A 22144-nucleotide genomic window follows, 5' to 3' on the forward strand; every position below is an offset into this window, starting at 1 on the left:
TATGATTTATCACAAGTGTTCATTCAGTGCACGTAGATCCTAGGTTTCCCCCAAGATACGAAGGTGCAATACCGTGGGCTTTCCCTCAATCTCTTCAGCTTGTGAAATACAGCAAAGTGGGGAAGGGGGTGACATAAGAGTGGCATACTGCTCCACAGGGCGTGAACGTTGTGAGGCAGGTTGATGCGCTAAATTTCTAGCTTACGGAAATGATATATGTGGGGCTGGTGGGCTCCACAGCCAGACTCATGGCCGGGCTTGAAATCTCCATGCACTTCGCCACGCCAGAAACCACTCAAATGAAGAGGCAGGTCGATGCGCACCTCCCCCCAAATGAACACACCGGATATGGATTCGGTCTATCGACCGCGTTCTATTCGACGTAATCGTACTGGATGTTGGAATTGCAAAAGTGATGTCTTAACTCCTGCAGGTATTAGGATGCTGGCTAACCTGACGCCATAGGTCAAAAGAGAAGGTGTTCTGGTAAGCGATGCGCGGATTGACCTGCCCCTAAGAACTTAGTCACCTGACTGAAACGTCTTCGTAGAAGAGCACCCTTCCTGTCACAAACTACCCTGCAGGTCATACGTTTAAGATCTGGACTTTAAACGAGACGCGTGAGGTGCCTGAGTGTAGGGAGAATATCATCGATGATGTTGACTGGTCTTGACCTATCAAACTCGCTGGTCCTAGCTTTCAGCTTCACCAATCTGTTTCCATCGTCTTCTCAAAGCGAGCTTTCTCCAAATACCATCATAGCCATGAAGAGTTTCAATAATTGAACCGTTATGGTAGTCCCAAACCTGTACTCCATCACTTGCTGAAGCGACAATTACTCGCCCTAACTCTGGTGAAACTAACAGTGAGCGTACATAGGATGGGAACCCTTGGATTATACGTGGCGGTTCCGGGGATCCTGTGTCATATACAAGAAGTTCCGTCTCAGATAGGATAAAGAGAACCCTTGCGTTGGATGAGAACAATACGGCCCTAGCTGGAGATTCAGTCGTTTGGAGGATTTCAATAATATCCTTTGAAGAAATATTCCATAAGAGAACCTTGTTCTCATGTGACGTTGTTGCGAGAAAGTGCCAATCTGGTGATATGGCCGCTCTGCCTGAGCCATACCAGCCTTGAAAGACTGTGGGCTCTTGCCGGACTTCGAGATCATACAGATGCGCCTTGCCATTAGCCGATAAATAAGCGGCGGTCTTGGAGTCTGGAGAAATAACTAAATCATCAGTCCAACTGTAGGGTTCTTCGACAATTGTGTTCTCTTCGTCCTTGGAGAGAAGTGGGGAAAGTATCTCCCTGAGTTCTTTTGCAGTGCTTTTCCTTATCAACTTGCCCATGGGATCCTGGTGAGCTTGTCTTGATGTATGTGATGAATAATACTGCATGCTTCCTTTGAGAATATCACACACATAGATTCCATGTTCGTTACCCCCTATGACCTTGGTCGTGTCATCTAGGAACCTAAGGGCAGTGGGGGCAAAACGCAATCTATCCCTTGTATCCGCGTACGATCGCTTGTCTATCTCATACCAACCTAGAAAGCATCTAGTAGTCCCGTCTTCGATATTCCAAATATGAATTCCCCAGTGAATCTGGTTATATTCAACAGTCGCGGCAAAGCAGAAGTCGGACGATACTGTTGCGCAGGCCAATTCGAAGTCTGAATGGAATGGATGACCAATCAGGCTGAATGATTTCCCCGAAGCGACATTCCAGATGGTGATAGTTCCGTCTGTCGAGATGGCCGCAAGCTTTTGTGAATCGGGCGAGAACGTCGCATCCTGTACACTGTTGCCCTTCACCTGCAGGATGTGCATGGCAGATGCCCTTTGTAGATCCCATAAGATCACAGTTCGGTTGTGAGTTGCGCTTTTTTCGTACCTGGATTTCGGACAGATAGAAGCAGCTTTGGTTCCATCGCCTGAAATGCTTCTGAACACAGCATGACTAGCATGCATCCGGATGGTGTCAACTCGAATGGCGTTTCGGATGTCGAGGATACGAACTGTTCCATCTAGGTTCCCAATGGCAAGATGCGATTTGTTGGGAGCTAGGGAGGTAACACATAAGGTCCGGGTATGGGTCCAGTTTTGTCCCGATAGTGTGACAATTAGGTGAGGGGGCTCGCCAAGCCTCCATAGCTCTAACTTGCCATCTTGACGACTTACCAGTAAGCGGGATCCGCACGGCAAGAAGTCTAAACCTCCAACGACACCGTCTCCGTATGTAATGTTGTGAAGAAATTTGTTGGTAACTCTCGGCTGGGTGTGCCAAATCCTAACATGCTCGCCCGCTCCAAATGCTATGATCTCTGAATCCTTGGTAGAGGCATGAACGCAGGTCTTTCCAACTGAAACTCTTTCCCGAAGCTTGTAATCTCTTTCTTTTTCCCAGACGCAAAGGAACCCGCCCTCGCATATGGAAACAATGTCTGCGCCCCTAGTAAACGAAGCCCAAGTCACCGCTCCCTTATGACCTGACATGAAACTCTTGAGCTTTTTGATGACTTTGCCAGTTGAACGTTTCACAAGAACAAGTGATTTGTCTTTTAAGGCGCAAGCTATGAGCTCAGTGTTGGGCGAGAAGACAATGTCGCACGGTCTAGATTGCAGGTTTGAAATAATGCTGAACGCAACCCCAGTCCTTAGGTCAGCAACTTCAAGCTCTCCGTGATCCGTCGCCAATGCGGCGTAACGTGAATCTGGGCTTATAGCGAAGCTGATAATGCTGCGAGAGTTATCAAGCTGTTCTGTTTTGACAGGCTGATGGAATTCGTCAAAGCATTCGATATCTTTTGCCGATACAGCAAACAACTTTTTCGAATCAGACAAAAACTTGACGCAGTGTACTCTGTTATCAAAGGTCTTTACTGTTTTCGAGGGATTCGATTGTAATTGAACGCGCCCATCTTGGAGCAAAATCTTCTCGAGTTGGGAATCTTGTCCATCAGTCTCAACTTCTGTGACGCTCGCACTGCCGTTAATGGAAGTAGTCTCAAGCCTGGGGGGCTCATCCATAAATGATACGCGATTCTCAGATGCTAAAAGAGCTGGAACTTGAGTCGAGACATTGTTGGTATGGCTGAGTTCGGCCCCCACTCCAACAACTGAAGGTTTAACCAAAGCCTTAGGTGCTGCATTGGAAAGACTTCCGTCCGCAATAATGGGCTGCCTCGAAATTGGCTTACGTTTGACTGGCGCTTGACCAGTTATATTCTGCGGTGGACCCGCTACCTTCGACGCTGAGTTCACCATCATGGACTTCTTGTTGGTTATCAACTCAGTCGTGGTCCAGCTTCGATAATCCCCGTCAGAGACTGAAAGGCTTGAAAGGCTATTTATTATTGTTAGTGTCGATGAGACTCGAACACATCAAGAGCTAACTTTACCTTTCAAGGGCAGGTTGAACATTTGAAGCCAATGACGTAGACCTTAGATCTACTGATGCTTTGACCCAAGGATGTGATAGGCCCGCATGAGAGGTGATACGGTTGATGGCTTTGGCAGCCATGGCCTGTTGGATAAAACCAATCATATCTTGGTTCATACCTAAATCTGCCCATTGGGAAATTGGAAATGGCCTTGTACCCAAATAGAACCCCATCAGGTGCTCATGGGATCGAAACGTCGCCTTGCCTGATGCTATCCGAACGAGAACCTCGCCCAGGCTCCACATATCGGCAGCTACCCACAGATCATGAGAAATAGATAGTGGAGCAGTTCTCTTGTCACTCTCCCGATATTGTAGTATCTCCAGTATATCCGGTGCTATAAACCCGGGCGTTCCGCCTGCAACACTCGGCATCTGCGCGGTACTGGCCCTCTTACTTAATCCAAAGTCACCAAGTTTGATCCACCAGGGAGAAGGAGGGCATGCTTTGATCAGTATGTTCTGTGTTCTTCATCAAATTATGATTCAGCGGTATCTCATGTATATTTGACTTACAGCAGGTTTTAGATCTCGATGGGCAAATCCTTCTTTGTGCATGATGCTAAGTGCAAAGACCATTTGTTGTGTGATCTCTCGAACTTCCATTTCCGCAAGACGCACCACCTCGTTCGTGTAGGACTGCAAGTCCCCGAGAGGAAAATACTCGAGGGAGATGAAAAGCTCCTCCGACGTCCGATACCATCCGAATGATTTCACAAAGTTGGTCATGAACTAATGATGTAAATCCTTGATTAGTGACCAACAATAACACAGTCACAGCACAGATACCAACTTACTTTATTTTGAGAGAATTTGGCCACAGCCTCCAACTCACGGGAATCCGATAAGATATCAGCGCCATGCTTTGAAGATATTACTTTGACTGCGCGTGTTTGCGGGGTGTATTCTGCACGTCCCTCGACGCATTCCTCAAGACAAACGTATGAGAATCCACCTCGACCGATTGTTTTAATTCTCTTCCAAACTTCCTGTCTGACAGGTGCCAGAGAGTGAGGGGCCTCGAGAAACTCATGTATAGTGTGGGGGTACTCAAATCGAGTTCGTAGTTCGGTGTCCCTGACAAGATCCGGGAGTTGCAATTGGTCCATCACAGAAGCAGGCGGAATGATGAGCGTAGTTGTTATCAGGCTTGAAGATAACGGAGTTTTCACATTATATGGCAGAACGAAGATGCTCTATTGATGTGTTAGGCGGCCCAGAATTGTTAATAAATCGCGCAGCCCAAAACGAATTGCATGATCTGCGAAGTTCTAGTGCAGGGATCATCCAACAACCAACTGCTGGCGTTAAGTAAACGTGTTGGCTGGTTCCTGGTCAAAGGGGAGGGGGGTTACAGCCCCTAAAGCGGGCCGGGAAATTAGCCGCAATTTGCCTGATATTGTTCTTTGTGCAGTAAACAACATCTTCTTGTTTTTTTTTACTTTCTGCCCAAGATATTACATGCGCAATAAAACTACCAACAAAACACCAAACGTCTTGTTGAAGTCTATTGTTGAATCATGATTTGTTACTAGCCTCGAACATTGTTATCAAGCTGCACACGTCAATCCGGAACCGAAACCGTCCCAGAGAGTAGCATGTCCGGTCCCGAACTGGGTCTCGCCATTTGGGCGGCTGTTGATCTTGGATTAAAGTACGCTAGGTCCCTGAAGTTTATTATTGACTTATCATATGTCTGGAGCTAACTTTCACTGCAAAAGGTGGGGTAACAAACTGATCGTCCTATGCCATTCGATTAAAAATGCTCCCAATGAGCTTGCCGAAAGCGTCATCCGTGTTGAAACTTGCTGGGTTCGTATAAGCCACCAATTGGAACATACCAAGCAGGTAGTCGCTGCTATGGAAGCAGCACATCAAGAGTTACATCTTCATACCTTGGACATAGTGCTGGGCAAATTACAGGCTATCTACCAAGAATTGTCAACTTTCTCCCGGCTCTTGAGACCGATCGACTCTCAGGGCGAAGACAAAAAAGATGCTTCTCGCCTCTCCATGACAATGAACAAAACACTGTACGCTTTTAGGAAAAAGAGAATCGATGATTCAATCGGCGAGTTGGAGAAATGGCAATCAACATTTGATATATCGTGGCTACTGATCTTGAAAACTGCCGAACAAGCCGTCCATACAGGCACTCAGGTAGACACAACCGGGCAATTGTCGTCTGAAACCCAAGGAAAACTGACCGGAAATCCTCTTTTTATGGCTGACACGGGGAGAGCGGTGTTCCTTCGTCCAGAGAGAGTGAACACATCGACTGCTTGTAAAATCGCATATTGCGAGTCGCAATTCTTGACCAGAAGTTCGGAGAGCTTTGTTCTCGACTCACTAGTGTGCTCTCAGGCGTCGAAAACTAGTCGATCCTTGGTCATGAAGGACATGAAGAGCCTCGCCCAGAAACTTCACGCATACGAAGGTCCAGGTTTTGGACTTTTGAAATGTAAAGGAGTTCTGAAACAAGAATCTAGAGAGCAGGGCACGAACCAACTGAATTTCACGTTTGTCTTTCAGATCCCAAGGTATCTCCAGACACCCCGCAGCCTGCGTGAATTACTCTTGAGCCACGAACGTCCGCACTCTCTCTCCGACGTTATTCGCATAGGTCGGGAACTTGCCAAAGCAGTCAGCTATGTACATATTCTTGACTTTGTGCATAAAAACATCCGTCCCGAGTCTATACTACTTTTGCGACACACGGGAACCGAAGATCTGGTAGCATATTTAGTAGGCTTCCAAAAGTTCAGAAGGGACGGAGGTTTAACAAGTCGAATTGGAGCTTCAGGTTGGCAGCAAACTTTATACTGCCATCCGAGGAGGTACGGCACGAATCCAGAAGATGCTTATGTCATGCAGCACGATATCTACAGTCTTGGAGTGTGCTTGCTGGAAATTGGTCTCTGGGAATCATTTGTCATATATACGGAAACGGGTGAAACAATTGCTTCTAATTTGATAGCAAGCTATCTGCCCTCTAATACGACTTTAGGACCCGAAACTCTGAAACAAGGCCTCGTGACGCTAGCACGAACGAGACTCCCAGGGCGAACCGGAAACAATTACGCTGAAATCGTGGAGACATGCTTGACTTGTCTCGATGAGAACAACATTGATTTCGGAGATGAATCTGAGTTCTTAGATGCAGACGGCATCTTGGTAGGTATTCGATATATTGAAAAGGTAAGAGATCCATGTTATACGTATTCTTTTTACTAATTCTATCCAGGTAATTACGAAGTTGGATCTACTGAATATTTGACACGGAGTCTGAGGTATATCATGGACTACTGATCTCTATTCGACGCTATAATATATATAAGGGTTCATCTTCTCCAACGTTAAGCTATAGTTCGTGCATAGTAACATTACTCGGCTTACCTTTGCTACAGGATGTCGGGGACGTTGGCCGGGCGCTGGCCGCGGTCACGGACGTCTAACCGTGATTTGTATACTTGGTTACTCAACCAGAAGCACGAAAGCACTACCGCGGACTGCCCAACCCGTCTATAGAGTAGCCTTGGTACTGACCTCTAATAATATGGCAGGTCAGCTAGGTTGAAGCTGCAAAAAACACTTTTGATAAGGTTCTATAGACAAATATGAAGGGTTGAATCGGTTCAAGCTAGAGGGAAAGCAAGTAGGATGCGCTAGTGCAGTACGTACCTTTTATTAATCACGCAGAGTTTTACTGTTACCCCCTACCACGCGACAAATAGTACATCATCCAGTTATGACTGTAGCCCTCTAAGTTCTTTACTGCTGTGATACATCTTAAAAAGTTACCCCTTTATTTAAACATCCTTTCTATAGCGTAATGATAAGTTCAGCTTCGATATGGCAACCGCACGTAAACTCCCATACGGCTTTCTGCCCTTCTATATCCACTACAGCTCTTACGTTCTTGAATTAGACGCTGCAGATCCTCGCCACCGTGGGCGGTTCATGATTCTCCAGTTGGGACTCAACCAAGTCGACAACGTCATGGCCCAATGGCTCAACTACGGCATGTCTCATATCGACGCTAAACCTGTCTCATGGAGATTTTCTCTTGCTTTTCAGTGTTTCCTCGCCCTTTTCACCGTCATGGTTCTATCCTGGCTGTTTGATTCACCAAGATGACTTGCTGTGCGGGGCTGCGACGAAGAGGCGGGCGTACACCATCTTGAAGAGACTTGGCGGATCGAAGAGAACGGAACAGGAAACAAGGCGGCTGTATGGCTTGATGCTGAGCAATCTACGCCATGAAAGTTAGATGTGCAATTTCCAGTTCAAGTCTCTTTTCAAGAATGACCGTCTTCAGACAACTCGACGTATGCTGCTAAATGCTGGTACCCAATTTATGCAGCAATTTGGGGGCATCGACATTGTCAACTAATACCTGCCTGTTATGTTTGCATCGCTCGGGATTAGCCGTAATCCCTTTCTCAATCTCGGCGCCTGCAACGCCGTCAACCTGCCGTGCTCAACCTTTGTTGGAGCCCTCTACGTCCAATCATTAGGAAGAAAGAAAATAATGGTGTATGGGGCAGCTATACAGGACTTCTGCTTCACTCTGGTGTCTGCTGGTCTTGGTATCAACACTAAACAATGGCAAGCTGATTGGAGGCTATAAACTCCGCTTCTCGCTGCGGCGCGCAAATGTCTTGTTTGACCATATGGCATTCATGGCAGCCCTGATCCTGGTCCACGCCGCTGTCTTAGAGCTGGAGAGCCATGATTGAACTCAGATAACCGCGCATTTGGACGATTACTGCCAGGCGTTGGCTGAGCTTGGTAAGGGTTTGGAGAGCGCATCGAGAACATTGACTATTTTACTGTCAGTGAATGGATGTGGCAAGCCCGGCTAGTTAGCTCCTTTCACTGGAAAAGACAAAGAAGTGAGAGTTAGAGTGAGATAAGATAGAGAGATAAGATAAGGAGATAAGATAGGCGAACATACCCTAAACCTGAGCATATCTCAAGAAGACATATATATAGTGCCTTTCGAACTATTATGCATATACTACCTTAAAACCTATAGTTGAGGGCCAAGATAGATCTAATAAGGAATGTCTGTTTGTCTGGTTTGTAGGTTAAAGGGCCGAAGTAAATATGTACTTTTATCTAAATTCTAAAAAATGAAATTGCCAAGACCTGAAAAAATTATGTCTAGGATCGCAGCGTTAGCATTGAGATTGAGCTCCGATCATTGTAACTTGGAAAAAAAAGGACTGGCTATTAGAACATGAGTTTTCTTGATCCCTCCCCCTTATCTTAAACCTCAATTGCAGAAATGGCTCCTTCGGCGGACAACAGCCTTACCCAGGCTCTCCAAGCAGTCAACGATAAGGGAGAAATCGGTTGAGTTATCTACCAATTAGCCCGCGGAACAGACCGCAAGATTCGCGATCTCGTCAAGTCCGTATATCACTCCGAAGCTGATGACAACCACGGCACATTCAACGGGCCCGCAAAGGACTTCTACGACGCGATGACTGCTAACAATACGACGCACGCTTTGCATCATCAGGTTAGGTTGGCTAATCCTTGATCGAGCTGGGAAGTGACGGTACAAATACAAGCGCTGGGCCATATTGTACTGCGACGACAATAACTAGATAAAACTCTTGGTCCCATGTGTGGACCAGCTCGAGCAAAGAGATGGGGCATGGAAAATGCCAGATCGATGTGTGGTTTTTGATGCTGTGTCGGATAAAGCTATTATAGATTATTTGCGGAAATCTAACATGGGTACTCGGAATGAGATGGGCTTTTCTAGAAAGATCTTGAAGAATTGATACCTTTTCAAGTTCGGCTACCAAGATCAGTAAATAGTGATAGTTGAATAGGAGCAGCCATATGTGCATTCACGCGCATTAAAAACGACACGTGGCCTGTGGCTATGGTTGAGCAGCCCGACAAGCCACTTCTCTCAAAGTCGCGACCTGTTAAGTTTTCTGTAGGCGAATTGTCTCTTGGCAAATATTCAGCAGCCTTAGAATCGGCTTCCCCTCAACTGTGGAGTATCAGCTTGATTAATTACGCGTCAGTGACCAGTCTAACTTTGGCCTGCGCCTCTGTGCCTCCCCACCGCATGATACGCGTATCGCGTATTACGTAGAAAGTTCCGCATCGGAAGTTCGGAACAAAGCCCCAAGATTGATAGATGGGGCGTTGTTAGCTGTGGGACAGGGCTAACCTAATACAATCATTTTCGCATTTCGAATGAGTTTTCGTATCTGTTCAACCTTCGTAAAGACTTTTCCGCGTACCTGGAATGCCTGCCATGACGTCAAATGGATACTATTCAACCACGAGTCCGCAGCTTCCGCTGACATATATAATGGGCATAGATGTTTCCAAAGCTCCAGAAATCATTCTTTCAATCTCTGCAAACGCTGCCTAGAGAAACTCAAGATGCGCCTCTTATCGAACTTCTTCCTCCCCGCGCTTGCCGTCGTAGGATCATTTGTTGTATCTGGACTTGCAGAGGAACAATGTCGATGCGTAAGTTACGTTGCCAATATTCAATCTACAGTCTAACAATCTAGAAGACAACTGACGATCCTTGTTGGCCCTCTACGACAACCTGGAAGTCGTTGAACTCTACACTTGGTGGACATCTGATCAAATACATTCCGCCAGGGGCCGTTTGCTACAAGTTTCACCCTAGCTACAACCGGAAAGCCTGTGATACCGTTATCGAAGAATGGTCTGAGTCAAAGTTCCACTCCAGCGACCCCGCCAGCCTCCACACCGAATGGGCCAATGCTGGCTGCACTCCAGTATACGAGAACGGCACAAGCATCTATGGTGATACCACGGCTGGCAAGCAGGGTTGCTCAAATGGAGTACTTCCTACTTACGTTGTCAACGCTACTGCGACAGATCATGTTGTAGCAGCATTGGAGTTCGCTGCTGAACACAACATACGATTGGCCATCAAGAACACTGGCCATGCCGGGAACGGAAGGTAAAACATATCAACATCGCTCTTTATCTGTTCACGTTTGCTAACGAAGTTCAGAAACCTGGGAAACAGCAGTCTGTCGTGAGTAAAAACGTGATTCAACACGTGGCAACAACTGAACGCTAATCTCCTTATTAGAATCTGGACACACAACATGAAGAGCATCGAGTTACGGGAAGATTTCAACCTCACCTGTCCCAACGCTGAGGATGCACCAAGCCCTCGTATGGCAGCCACAGTGGGTGCTGGAGTCCAAGACGGAGAGATGTTTGAAGCTTTAGCAGCACAGAATGCGTTAGCTGTTGGAGGTACTAGCGGTGTAAGTCTTCTGAGCCGTACCTAATGATATTATGTATCTGACATTTGCTCTAGGATGTCGGAGTTGTTGGCTGGGCCACTGGGGGTGGTCATGGATTTGCAACAGGCAAATACGGCCAAGGTGCTGATAATATTCTCGAGGCAGAAATCGTCACTCCAGCCGGTAAAATCTTGATTGCCAATCAGTGTCAGAACCAGGATCTGTACTGGGCTATTCGCGGCGGTGGCGGTGGTACATTTGGTGTCATTACCAAGCTGACTCTCAAGGCTTATTCCGCGCCGAGATTAGTGATCGGAGGCTACGACATCGGTGCCAAGAACCACACTTCGGAAGATGAGTTCTACCGGTTCATTGCAGATGCTCATGCGCTTTTCCCTGCAATTCAAGACGCCGGTATCCACGGATACTATACGGTTACAGGCCCCCCCAAGGCTGAGACACTGACATTCAGTGGATCCTTTATCGGATTTGACATTTCCAATGAAACCTACGAAAACGCTCTTGAACCATTCAAGACGCTGCTGGAGACATCTAACAGCACCCTTGCTTGGTCTCTAACCAAGATTCCAGTCAGCAGCTGGCAGGGACTCCTTAAGATATTACCGAATATCGGGACCGTCAGCGCAGGACATGATATGCGGGCTTCTCGATTGATATCACGCCAAACTGTCACAGAAAGGACAGAGGAATTTGCAGCTGTATATAAGAAGATCGGCCCCACAAAGGAAGCACCTTTGGTACGTATATTTCCGTCCTTCTGCCGCCGTTCAGCAGGCTAACCCACTTTTAGAATGGTTTGCCTAACCTGTCTATGTCTGGCACCCTAACCATCAGCCCTAAGGCTGTTAACAACTCGTTGAATCCATCCTGGCGAAACACGACCGTCCATCTGATCACAGGCCAAAGCTGGACTGACTCAACAAACAGAACTCAAGTCAGAAACATTATTCACGATGTGACATACAGGAAGCTCATGTTGATGAGGGAGTTGGATCCTGTTCAGGGAGCCTATTTAAATGAGGTAAGATAGCACCCGGTACTGATCTCTGAGACCCCTTGCTGATTGTTGGAAACAAGGCCAACGCAATCGAGCCTGACTGGCAGTGGTCCTTTTGGGGGCCGAATTATGCACGACTCCGTGATATTAAGGAGAAATTCGATCCTGATGGGCTTTTTTGGTGTCCTCAGTGTGTTGGAAGTGAGGATTGGGTCCAACGACAGGATGGTAAACTCTGCCGAGCTTTTACTCCTTGGTAAGCTTAATCGTCCGACGTCAACCGGTCTCAAAGGGTGCCAAGGATCGGAAGTGATGAGAACTGGTTGACTAGATGGAGGGAGTTTATTAACCCATCTTGATGGTTGGTTGCGAGTCTCAATGGAAGGAAAGAAGTTTAGTATAGTGCACAGTAGACCTTAGAATAACTATTCAATGGGATAGATAGGAAGTATTAGAGCTGTTTAGGAAAAGCAAACAGCTGGAACATCCATTACTTAACTGAGGTGCCATTGTAACATAACAGGGAAGCAAGTGGGTTACCCCAGTGCGGTACGTACCCTTTTTAGTCATGCAGTGTCACCGCCCTGGCACGTGAATGATCATACGCCACCTGGTTATCTCTGCATTCAGTCAAGTTCTTTATTGCTGCCTAAAAAGCAATCCACATCAAACAGTTACAGCTTTGTTAAGAATTCCTATCATTACCGAGCCAGAAGGTCAGGTTCAGTATGGCGAGCGGTCGTAGACCCTCTTGTAATCTCACTAAAGCTGCCACTCGGCTCATTCACCGCCTTTCTAGCATGGTGTAGCTCGCACCACAAGGACAAGGACTGAGGAACAAAGACAACGAGACCTTGGAAAGATAAAGAAATATCGCGATCTTGAGAACAAGATACGCACACACGTCGCGCCTGGAGCATATGACTACGATCTCTACCAACTGACTGACGAGTTCCTCCGTCTCAACCCTGAATATTACACGATATGGAATATTCGTCGGCGTTGCCTCACGTCGAGCGTTCTGACCAAACGTCCAGATCAACAACAACCCTATGATCAGTTTGAACAGGGTCAAGAATCAGATGCCAATACGCTCAAGTCTGAACACTCTTTCACAGTACCACTCTTGATAGGATCCCCCAAGTGCTATTGGATCTGGAATTTCCGACAGTGGATCTTATCGCAAGCTATCCTTCGACTTTCCATACCGTTTGCACGTGATATTTGGGAAGAAGAACTTCGCTTAACGTCTTTAATGCTTAGTAAGGATCAGCGAAACTTCCACGCTTGGGGTTATCGCAGATTCGTGGTAGCTAGGCTTGAGAGTGCTGAGCTACAAGGGAAAAGCATGGTGGAGGAGGAATTCCAATACACTACCAAGATGATAGGGGATAACCTATCCAACTTTTCTGCGTGGCACAACAGAAGTCAGCTCATCTCAAGATTACTTGAAGAACTAGGCGCAGACCCTAAAATGCGAACGAAACTTCTTGATGAAGAACTGATCTTCGTGCGAGAGGGATTGGATGTTGGACCCGAAGACCAGAGCCTATGGTACTATCATCGCTTCTTAATCTCACAAATTGTCGGTGATAGCAATCGACAAACTGCGGCAGAAACTATGGATTTGGACGAGAAGGCAGCCCATGTGATGCGCGAAATCGACGAGATCAAGGATCTTCTAGGTGATTACAAAGATGTCAAGTGTATCTATGAGGCTTTGCTAGACTATACCTTAGCTCTAGAAAAGCTGGAGCGGCGTGGAGGAGATGAGGGTGATCTTATTGATCTGAAGACTTGGCTTACCAAGTTACGTGTCCTTGATCCGATGCGTATAGGTAGATGGAAAGACATCGAGTCACAAATTGGGATTTAGGAGAGCGCATTTAGATACACCTTTCAGCTTCTAGATTATAAAATGACGCGCTTCTTTGTTACACTACTCATTTAGCGCACTGTAGATCGCCTTGCCATATGCCTCAGCCCTATCGCTGCTCACAAGACCACTGCCCATCTTGTTCATAGTGTAAGAAATAGTCATCCGTCTGTCAAGATCCATCACAACGAAAGAACCGCCCCAACCTCCCCAAAAGCAAACCTTCCCCTCTGGGATCCAGGCAAGTGCAGGACAAGGAGTCAATCCGAACCCAATGCCAAACCTGATCGGTATCTTCAAAACCAAGTCCTCCCCAGATTGCTGTTCTTCAAATATCAACTCAACTGTGTCCTTCTTCAACACCTGTTTGCCTCCAGTCGACCCTCCCAAGGAAATCGCAGAGAGAATGCGTGTAAGCGAGCGGGAATTAGCGTGGCCATTTACGGCACCCAGCTCTGCACTTTTCCATCCTTCAGTGTTCACCGAATTAGGATCCAAAGGTGGGTTCAGCAACGTCTTTGCTTGTACAGATCCAGCCTCAAAGTCGGGCATGATACCAGAAAAGCCTGGAGGTACAACCGGAGCGATGCGATCCCAGCTTTTCTCCGAAGCACCAATTTGAAAGTCGGCGCCCAAGGGGCCTGAAATCTCATCGGCGACAAATTCGCGTAGCGACTTTCCAGAGACACGTCGAATAAGCTCCCCCAGGAGATGGCCCGAGGCTAGGGCGTGGTAACCAGAAGCTGATCCTGGTGTCCACCATGGGGCTTGACGCGCCAGCATCGCGGTGCTTTTCTCCACATCGTAAAGGTCTTCGGTTGACAAAGCCTCTTCCCAACCTGATACACCTGACGTGTGGGATAGTAAGTGTCTGACAAGAACATCTTGCTTGCTGTTCTGTCCGAATTCGGGCCAGTAGTGTGACACTCGCTCATTGGCATCGATCATTCCTCGATCAATCAGGATGAGCACCGCGAGACTGGTGATTGTCTTTGTGCACGAGAAGACGTTGACAATAGTATTTTCATTCCATGGTTTTCTTCGTTCTTGGTCTACGTGACCGGCCCAAATGTAGACGACCTCTTCACCGTCAATGTTGATAGTTATCGAAGCACCCAGCTCCTCCTCTGACTCGATATACTTCTCGAGGAGGGAGCGTACGCTCTGAAATCTATCGCTGCATTTGCCGTAAACGATGGCCATTTTGACACAGGTGTTTGTGAGTTGGGGGTTTGAATTGAGATCGACCGTATGGGTGACTAAATGTCAAGAGCGCGGTAGACTTAAGTAGAGCGGTGAATGTGCCGAGGTTTATTCGGACGGGAAGATTGTAAAGCGCGGGGTAACTCGAAACGAAGCTAACATGAATTTGTTTCGAGGCTTGAGTGTTTTTGTTAATAAGTGGCTCGATGGGTATCCACCATACTTCGCTACGAGAATACAAGAGCACGGACCTCGAGACTGTATCGAGAGTCATGATCCTTAGACATCAGATGAGATGGAAGTGGAGGATGAAGGAAGTCAGGCTTGGGACTTAGCATTGCTGACATGTGGAAGGTTTGGAGAGCTTACTTTCAGCATCACTATATTGACTGAGGTCCCAACTCTTAAACACCACGCCTTCATTGGTAAATAGTAGCTAGCTACCTGCTAAGCTGTAGGCAAGGTAACTTCCTCCTCCTTCAATCTTCCACAAACTTGATAGAATAAGACGTCATCTGACGTACCAAGAGTCAGTTAATCGACCCTGGTTCCCTTGTAAGGTACGTACATCAAAATACACTATATATATTACCGCACCGCTGCTCGTTATTGGGAAAAAACGTTGTTCTGCGATTGTAACAACTTACGGGAATTAAAACAAGCGCTGGCAGTTAATTCCAGTTCGATATAAGCTTTACCGACAAACCCCAATAACAAAGTTGTTTGGTTACAGCAGAGCCTCATTGATGCCAAGCAACAGAGCTCGGCTATGCAGCTGTCTTGGTTGAAACACGAATCCTTTCACCCGATGCGGTCAGCACCACATAGCCTATCACACTTCCGCACATCTCCTTGACCGAAAAGCCACGTTATACCACATGACCACAACCATTGTATTTATCCACAGCCTGCTCGTCTGTTGTGAGCACAAGAGTGGCTGAAATTACAAGGTCTCATTTTGTCAATGGGCAGTCCAGCTGTGTCTTGCTCTGGAGTGCCTCAGCCCATGTATCCTCGTATCTTGAGGCTCTGCGGGGTATTGACCGGATTCGAAGTGCCCGGAAGTCAGTCCCCGTCCATTTAAAGCCGTCCTGGTACCTCAAATCTGCCTCGCCAGCACCTCAACTCAAAACCGCCTTGCGCCCCACTTGCCCCTACGGAATCATCCATTATGACTGAGTGCTCTTATCCTGACTACAAACTGTCCGGTATAGCTCTCCAGAACTGGTTGCGTAACAAGTTCAATGATGGGACTATCGTGGTCCAGGTACGTATCAACAGACTGCATAAGCCACACTCGCGTCGGAACTGACATTCATTTCCAGTCCAAAAATGCGCAATTCGTCTTTAATTTGCCCAATGGCAAGGAATTAACAGAGGTTTGTTTCACACCCATGTTTTGGCATGCAATTGGCAGCTGATCATTGTTGTACTAGGACGACAAGAGGGAGATCTCGCGTCTTCGTACCAAATAGTGGCTCAATCACTGTGGGTGCACTGAGCAGGTATGGTTGGCTTGGCTGCAACCAGTAAATCGGGCCTGCTAAAACCACAATTATAGTGGTATGCGCGGATACACCACCTGCTGGAGAGGAATTGTTTGTTTTACCAGCCTTGTTGCTTATTTGTTTATTCAATCATTCTAAGATGTTATGTCTTCAATTATATATAAAACCCCAAAGAGCGACAAAGATGGGCTTATTTATCAAACAATTCAAGATCTTCGTTTTACACATACATGTCTAAAGCTACGATGAATACTTATGATCTGCTCATGCAGAGCTATCGCGAATCGCTCAGCTACCCCTCCAATCTGGTACGGCCTTCACAGCGCAAGAGCACATTGAGAGATTACCATTCTTCCCTTATTGCTAAGAAGAATGATCTATTTTTGGGCAGCGATGAAGAGATCTACATCATTGAACCGACATCTCTGGATGAGGATGAATATCTATCTGTCCCTGAGACGGACGATACTCTGGCATTGTCAGCCTTCAAACAAGAGGTTATCCGATCGCCGGCCAAGCTCCAGAGGCACCTACAGCAGAACCGAAAAGACCCCCGTTTTTGTCTAATGTATCTGCACCGTCAGGCTTTGTGAAAGTCTCCCATGCTAAATCTATGTAGCTTTCTTCAATCGGACCATTCACGCTCCGAGCTCAATTGTTCCCATGAAAGTTTCGCTACTCTGCTCTCCTTCTATCAGATACCTGCAACCTTCCTGGATTTCACGACATCATTTGGGTACACGCTTCAGCCCCTCGATTATCACATGACAGGCTTCTTTGGCTACGATTCACTGGACACCCCCAAATCTAGGAGACTCGAGATACCCAAACTTGGTCGTTCAGGCTGTGATCATACGACGCAGTATTTGTTACGTTCCGTCGAGCGTTCAACTAATTCCTCAAATGAGGTCATTTGGAACATTCGCCAAATGGCTGTTCACCACAAATACGACTTTGTGAATGGGCGGTCACTCTGGATTAACTTAAAAACCAATAAGGTAATGTTGGAGCGAGTAAAGGAAACCCTTGAGGACGAAATGATCCCCAGCCCCTGCCCAGAGGACGGCCCAGCAGAGTCTTTCGCTGCCAACCTGCTTATCCACCTCACCCATTTGGAGTGGTGTGATGAGTCCTGGCGAGACTGCATAAACGCCTTCGAGCAGAAAATGCGGGACGTCCTGGAAAAGGCAAAGACAGCCCGCTTTGATGAACAGCCTGAATTACCTGCCAATCTCAAGCGGGCATTGACGAATACCTTGAAAGATACGAGCTCAGCTCCAGTGGGCCCTGTCTCAGCCAGCCTTCACCGAGGTTTTCAGAACGGCCTCAGGTCATGTTGGTCGCTCTTCACTGGTGCCAAGCAAGCGTGTTCCACCCTTGTGCAACCTGTGGCGTCAGAGAAGGCGGGGGCGCCAGAGATGATAGGCAGCAACGATACCGTCAGGCAACTGGAGACCTTGATGGCATTCTCGTTCAAGGACGTGCAGAACCTGTACTGGATGGGCGAGCAGTTGGAGAATTTCCGCCTGGTGATAAAGTTGAATCGCCAGACGCTGCGTGATATTGTCGAGCACTACCAGGACTTGGCAGGTCGGGATGGGTTTCCTCAGGACATCAAGACGTCCTGCAAGGGGGACCTAGCGACATTTTTCAAAAAGGTAAAGCGGATTGAGAAGAGCCTCGAAATCCGGTTAACTCAAATCGAATCTCTTTTGTCATGGCTGCATGAAGGGAAAGCTCTGGTAAGGCCTTCACTTAACCCTTCGAAAAAGAAAAAAGAAAAAAAAAAAAGAATCCTGCTGATACCTACTCCCTGCAGTTCGACGGCATACTGCAATACCGCAGTGTGCAAGTCAGTCTCATTTTTACCGACAACTCACAAGCCCAGTCTCAGAAGATGGAGCGGATTGCCGATAAGACCGAGAAGGAAACGATATCCATGCACGTCATAACATGTGTCACACTTGCATTTCTGCCTGGAACATTTGTCGCCGTCAGTCTCTTCCTTGCTTGGTTGTATGTTGCGGGTAGGCTGTGCTGACACATGTTTCCCGCCTGCAGGCATTCTTCCAGAGTGGGCTTGTTGCAGTGAATCAGGACGCCATTGATGTCAGCAACGCTGTCACATTGCACTCGGGGGCTTTCAAGGTCTTTGCAATGATCTGCTTCCCTCTGATGCTCTTCACCTTTTTACTATGGGTATTTGTGTTCAAGGTTCTCGCAAGAAGGTCCAGCCGGGTAAATCAAGATGGGGAAAGTACTGTGTGAAAAGCTCAAATTATTTGCATCACTCTGTGGTTCCGTTGTATAGTATGGAAGAATGGACACATTTCTAATTGGAGACTTATTGCATGTGGAATTCATAGATAGACGAAGTAAATTAAACCGAAGGCGTCGATTCTCTTTGTTGGAAGCTGCAACACTTGCCATTCTCAAACTGCCCTCATTGTGCCTGCCGTACTGTCTTCTTAAGGCCTCAAGGCGCCCAAGGCAGTTTGCAGGGCTTGCTGCCACTGCCCCTCCTGCCTCCATATCTTGCCATCCCCTGTCCCTTGATTGAACGCCTTGTGGGCGTCCCAGCACCTTTTAGGGCCCTGGTCTGGGACTCTTGTCTTATCGTTGGTCAGAGCACAGGTCTCGGCTGCTCTTTGGACTTGTAGTGCTCCAGTAGCCTGTCATTTGATACTCAGCCACAGCAGCGAGAACTTCACAGCCCGTTCAGAGCTCTTTCGTCGAGGCTGCCTTATTGAAAACCCAGCCATTATCCACGGCCGTCGCTCGACTTTGTCTGCCCTGTAGTACTATGTTCCATGTTTATATAAGACCCATTGCACAAATCCTTCCCAGTCTGAGAAACAATCTCAGCCTCCAACCCAGCAAGAGACTACCTTGCCATTATCCTACCACAAAGCTCAGAACGTCTGTCCCACGCTTCACCCACATGTACCTCCCTTAAACGCCACAGCACCTGCCCTTAGCTCTAATGTCCGATTGGTATAACCCCGTCACCACTTCACAGCTATTGGAGGATTTCCGTCAACATGTAAGGGAGAACCTTGCGAAAGGCGTCAACGGAGATGGGTCCCCAGTCGACTACGTCCGACCTTCGGCCTTATCAGACTACTGGACTCAAGGAAAGGTTGACGCCATACTTGGTTACGAACAGTCCTCCAGTGAAATGATCGTTCGTTGTTTTTCTCAAGTTTTCTCCATTCTCGTGTACATTGGCCACCCGCACGAGATCACTTGGTTCTGCAGAGACGTCCGACAATTGGACGATACCCGGCTTCCCTTCGATACAACATCCTTTCCACCCGCTTGTCAGTGGCAGGGTAGCTTCCTGAGAACCCAATGGATGTTCATCCCATTGATACTCACGGAAGAGAAGATCTTCGATCGGGTGTTGCCACCCCAAACCATTCTTCCTGTGAACTATGTCAAGCCTCTAACAGAAAGGTGTGGCGGCCAGGATACAGCTGTTCTTTGGGAGGTCCAGGTACATCCGGAGGCCAACAGGGTAACATCAGAGGCACGCACCCCCCAAAAGTGTACCGTGGGATTTGACTGCTGACTTAGAGAAAAGAGCCAGCCTGTTGTCTTCAAAATCTTTGAAGGGTATGGTGCCGAGGAGCTTTTCAAGGCGGAAACCAAGGTTCATTTGAGACTTCGTACCAAATCAAATCCGTACATCACCCAGCATTTTGGTTCTTTCTCCTTCCAAGGCAAGCACAAGTATATCATCGTTCTTGAATACGCCGCTGGGGGTTCCCTTCAAGACTTTCTTCGGACCACTGATGTGCCTGTTACACCTGAAGACATTCGCCTCTTGTGAAGTCGACTACTGAAGCTACTTTATGGTCTCCATGCGCTACATGACCTTGACAGACCTGCTGGAGCGTCCGATTGGTTCCTCGCCGGGTAGGTCTATTGCGCTGCTGGTTGGGTAAACATGCTTACTGGTTCTAGAGTTCATCAAGACATTCAGCCTGCTAACATCTTGGTCTTCCCTGAAGATGGCAGCGACTCCCCCTTCAACGTCAGGTTCAAGCTTACAGACTTTGGACTGACAGAGATTGGGCGAGTTTCAACTTCAAACGGCACAATGGTTACGGAAAACAGAGGAAATAGGATGTACAGTGAGTACGACCTTGGAAGATTATTGTAGTTCTTACATGCTGACAGTCGATCGGGTGCAGTTGCCCCAGAGAGCTTTGCAAACTATCGAGTGCAGCTCTCAACCAAAACGGATATACCTCCTACCGCAGATATCTGGGCGGTCGGTGCTGTTTTCAGTGACGTACTCGTCTGGTCAATCTGTGGCGAGACTGGTCGGGAGAAATACAGGCTGGGAAGACAAGCCGAAATCGCATCTCAACCGCACCTCAAGGAACGCAAAATAGATGCATGCTTCCACAACATGTTCGAACGGTTGAAAGCCGTTGACGAGTTCCACCGCCGGGCCTTGGCCGATAGACGACAGAGGGACGACATATCCCCACATATGAGCGACCTTATACTGGACTTCATGCTCATCGATCACAGAGAACGAATGTCGGCAACACAGATCAAGGCTCGGGCGGACAGGAAGTTAAAGGAAATAAAGGACGACTCTTTGAAGAAGGATGATTCTTTATCAGGTTACCGCTCAACCTGGGGCTCATCGAATGGTCATGGCATTGCCTCAGGCCTCCCTCAACCTCCATACGATTCCAAAATACCGATACAACCCCTAGAAAGGCGACAAACCGTTCCGGCGCGACCGAGAGATCTGAATACCACGAAAACATTGTTCGCTACTGAGCCAATCATCCACTCTCTTCCTCCCACAGATCTTGCTGAACTACCTTCTCCTACTCCTCAGCCTCTACCACCTCCATCACCAGCCAGTAACATGACCGAGCAACCATTACCATCAGAAGAGATCGTAACCATCGACGATATCTATTCCCTGATGGAGAAGCCTGGTCGATCGCCTTTCAAGCTTTCTACATTGGTACCCCGACATGATAAATCTACAGCCATAATGAAGCTGCCGGGAATGGAGGATGCGCGTCGTAAAATCTGGGCCCATGAAGGACGGGATCAGGTCAGTTGTGACGGCTCTTTAATCGCCATTCTGCCTAACCAGTGATGTTGACCACTCGCAGATCATGATTATAGATGACTATAGCTCTATGAAACAGTACAGGGATCGGGTCAAAATGGCGGCCAGAGTGATCGGCTATGTGGCCAAACCAGCCGACGATGACGGCATGGAGGTTTACTCGGCGTCGGGAACTGCAAAGAAGCCCCGCAAATGCAAGAACAGTTCACAGATCGAAATAGCCGTCGATAAAATGGAAACTGTTGAGGGGAAGTGCGACATGGGGGCGTGCATTGACCATGTCCTTGATAAGGTTCTCGTTGATGGCCAGGTCAAGCCTACCAGCATCTATATCTACACTGACGGAGCATGGGAGCCTGGCACCAACGTTAAACGGGTTGTCTACAGGGCGATCGAACACCTTTACAAGCGTGGACAGTCCACTAGAACCATCATGCTGCAGTTTGTTCAGTTTGGGCATGACCCACATGGTACAGAGGTTCTGAGCTTCTTGGACAATGAGTGCACGATGGAGACGGAGAAGGAGAAATAGTAAGTTGACTGCCCTCTCCGCACTGACAATAACAGACATCTAACCGTCTTAGTGATATTGTTGATACGAAGCATTGTGATGATCATGTCCCCAAAATCGTGATTGGGAGCATCTCTACGTTTAATGACGGTGTATAGTTGTTTTGGAGCAATGGGGTTGTGGTTTGGCTTTCTCAATAGATACCCTGGCAC

The 22144-nt window shown here is 47.6% G+C and overlaps 8 protein-coding genes across 8 annotated transcripts; 6 read left to right on the forward strand and 2 right to left on the reverse strand.

The window, feature by feature from the left end:
• Nucleotides 1–306: 306 nt before the first annotated feature.
• B0J16DRAFT_50066 (uncharacterized protein) lies at nt 307–4703 on the reverse strand. Its single transcript, XM_046133943.1, has 4 exons — nt 4245–4703; nt 3964–4179; nt 3407–3909; nt 307–3351 (listed from the first exon to the last, which is right to left on the reverse strand). Exons 1-4 carry the CDS (start codon nt 4554–4556, stop codon nt 693–695), a joined length of 3690 nt encoding a protein of 1229 aa, XP_045985645.1. The 5' UTR covers nt 4557–4703; the 3' UTR covers nt 307–692.
• Nucleotides 4704–4901: 198 nt separating this feature from the next.
• B0J16DRAFT_299006 (uncharacterized protein) lies at nt 4902–7140 on the forward strand. Its single transcript, XM_046124518.1, has 3 exons — nt 4902–5101; nt 5169–6645; nt 6692–7140. Exons 1-3 carry the CDS (start codon nt 5046–5048, stop codon nt 6722–6724), a joined length of 1566 nt encoding a protein of 521 aa, XP_045985646.1. The 5' UTR covers nt 4902–5045; the 3' UTR covers nt 6725–7140.
• Nucleotides 7141–7399: 259 nt separating this feature from the next.
• On the forward strand, nt 7400–7676 carry B0J16DRAFT_331709 (uncharacterized protein). The gene has a single exon (XM_046126620.1). It carries the CDS (start codon nt 7408–7410, stop codon nt 7582–7584), a length of 177 nt encoding a protein of 58 aa, XP_045985647.1. The 5' UTR covers nt 7400–7407; the 3' UTR covers nt 7585–7676.
• A 2159-nt stretch (nt 7677–9835) lies between these two features.
• B0J16DRAFT_393718 (uncharacterized protein) lies at nt 9836–12360 on the forward strand. Its single transcript, XM_046132078.1, has 6 exons — nt 9836–9951; nt 9999–10417; nt 10553–10733; nt 10787–11470; nt 11524–11754; nt 11811–12360. The coding sequence occupies exons 1-6, from the start codon at nt 9862–9864 to the stop codon at nt 11988–11990; spliced, it is 1785 nt and encodes a 594-aa protein (XP_045985648.1). The 5' UTR covers nt 9836–9861; the 3' UTR covers nt 11991–12360.
• Nucleotides 12361–12529: 169 nt separating this feature from the next.
• Nucleotides 12530–13606, forward strand: B0J16DRAFT_262842 (uncharacterized protein; the record flags this gene model as incomplete). Its single annotated transcript, XM_046123320.1, has 1 exon — nt 12530–13606. A coding segment is annotated over one exon (1077 nt), but the record flags the coding sequence as incomplete, so codon positions are not given.
• A 12-nt stretch (nt 13607–13618) lies between these two features.
• B0J16DRAFT_410541 (beta-lactamase/transpeptidase-like protein) lies at nt 13619–14953 on the reverse strand. The gene has a single exon (XM_046133158.1). It carries the CDS (start codon nt 14807–14809, stop codon nt 13670–13672), a length of 1140 nt encoding a protein of 379 aa, XP_045985650.1. The 5' UTR covers nt 14810–14953; the 3' UTR covers nt 13619–13669.
• A 739-nt stretch (nt 14954–15692) lies between these two features.
• Nucleotides 15693–18712, forward strand: B0J16DRAFT_360676 (uncharacterized protein). The gene is made up of 6 exons (XM_046129718.1): nt 15693–16076; nt 16135–16188; nt 16590–16795; nt 16937–18059; nt 18137–18310; nt 18379–18712. The coding sequence occupies exons 1-6, from the start codon at nt 15981–15983 to the stop codon at nt 18583–18585; spliced, it is 1860 nt and encodes a 619-aa protein (XP_045985651.1). The 5' UTR covers nt 15693–15980; the 3' UTR covers nt 18586–18712.
• Nucleotides 18713–19139: 427 nt separating this feature from the next.
• Nucleotides 19140–22109, forward strand: B0J16DRAFT_410544 (kinase-like domain-containing protein). The gene is made up of 7 exons (XM_046133159.1): nt 19140–19846; nt 19901–20145; nt 20203–20235; nt 20284–20453; nt 20514–21403; nt 21465–21952; nt 22006–22109. Exons 1-7 carry the CDS (start codon nt 19301–19303, stop codon nt 22088–22090), a joined length of 2457 nt encoding a protein of 818 aa, XP_045985652.1. The 5' UTR covers nt 19140–19300; the 3' UTR covers nt 22091–22109.
• The last annotated feature ends 35 nt before the right edge of the window (nt 22110–22144 follow it).

The sequence above is a fragment of the Fusarium flagelliforme genome (genome assembly GCF_020744385.1).
Source record: "Fusarium flagelliforme strain FIESC 12 MPI-CAGE-AA-0113 chromosome Unknown B0J16scaffold_2, whole genome shotgun sequence".
Lineage (NCBI taxonomy): Eukaryota > Fungi > Ascomycota > Sordariomycetes > Hypocreales > Nectriaceae > Fusarium > Fusarium flagelliforme.

What these genes read in the sequence shown, in the direction of transcription:
- B0J16DRAFT_50066 (XM_046133943.1), bottom strand. Translation starts at nt 4,556, where the DNA reads ATGGACCAATTGCAACTCCCGGATCTTGTCAGGGACACCGAACTACGA. An exon ending in CCAAATTCTCTCAAAATAAA is followed by an intron (nt 4,180 to 4,244) that starts GTAAGTTGGTAT and finishes TTACATCATTAG; the next exon opens with TTCATGACCAACTTTGTGAA. An exon ending in ATCGAGATCTAAAACCTGCT is followed by an intron (nt 3,910 to 3,963) that starts GTAAGTCAAATA and finishes TGAAGAACACAG; the next exon opens with AACATACTGATCAAAGCATG.
- B0J16DRAFT_299006 (XM_046124518.1), top strand. Translation starts at nt 5,046, where the DNA reads ATGTCCGGTCCCGAACTGGGTCTCGCCATTTGGGCGGCTGTTGATCTT. An exon ending in GCTGTTGATCTTGGATTAAA is followed by an intron (nt 5,102 to 5,168) that starts GTACGCTAGGTC and finishes TCACTGCAAAAG; the next exon opens with GTGGGGTAACAAACTGATCG. An exon ending in GTATTCGATATATTGAAAAG is followed by an intron (nt 6,646 to 6,691) that starts GTAAGAGATCCA and finishes AATTCTATCCAG; the next exon opens with GTAATTACGAAGTTGGATCT.
- B0J16DRAFT_331709 (XM_046126620.1), top strand. Translation starts at nt 7,408, where the DNA reads ATGATTCTCCAGTTGGGACTCAACCAAGTCGACAACGTCATGGCCCAA.
- B0J16DRAFT_393718 (XM_046132078.1), top strand. Translation starts at nt 9,862, where the DNA reads ATGCGCCTCTTATCGAACTTCTTCCTCCCCGCGCTTGCCGTCGTAGGA. An exon ending in CAGAGGAACAATGTCGATGC is followed by an intron (nt 9,952 to 9,998) that starts GTAAGTTACGTT and finishes ACAATCTAGAAG; the next exon opens with ACAACTGACGATCCTTGTTG. An exon ending in CTGTTGGAGGTACTAGCGGT is followed by an intron (nt 10,734 to 10,786) that starts GTAAGTCTTCTG and finishes CATTTGCTCTAG; the next exon opens with GATGTCGGAGTTGTTGGCTG.
- B0J16DRAFT_410541 (XM_046133158.1), bottom strand. Translation starts at nt 14,809, where the DNA reads ATGGCCATCGTTTACGGCAAATGCAGCGATAGATTTCAGAGCGTACGC.
- B0J16DRAFT_360676 (XM_046129718.1), top strand. Translation starts at nt 15,981, where the DNA reads ATGACTGAGTGCTCTTATCCTGACTACAAACTGTCCGGTATAGCTCTC. An exon ending in ATGGCAAGGAATTAACAGAG is followed by an intron (nt 16,189 to 16,589) that starts GTTTGTTTCACA and finishes CTGCTCATGCAG; the next exon opens with AGCTATCGCGAATCGCTCAG. An exon ending in ACGGACGATACTCTGGCATT is followed by an intron (nt 16,796 to 16,936) that starts GTCAGCCTTCAA and finishes AAATCTATGTAG; the next exon opens with CTTTCTTCAATCGGACCATT.
- B0J16DRAFT_410544 (XM_046133159.1), top strand. Translation starts at nt 19,301, where the DNA reads ATGTCCGATTGGTATAACCCCGTCACCACTTCACAGCTATTGGAGGAT. An exon ending in CAGAGGAAATAGGATGTACA is followed by an intron (nt 20,454 to 20,513) that starts GTGAGTACGACC and finishes GATCGGGTGCAG; the next exon opens with TTGCCCCAGAGAGCTTTGCA. An exon ending in CCCATGAAGGACGGGATCAG is followed by an intron (nt 21,404 to 21,464) that starts GTCAGTTGTGAC and finishes GACCACTCGCAG; the next exon opens with ATCATGATTATAGATGACTA.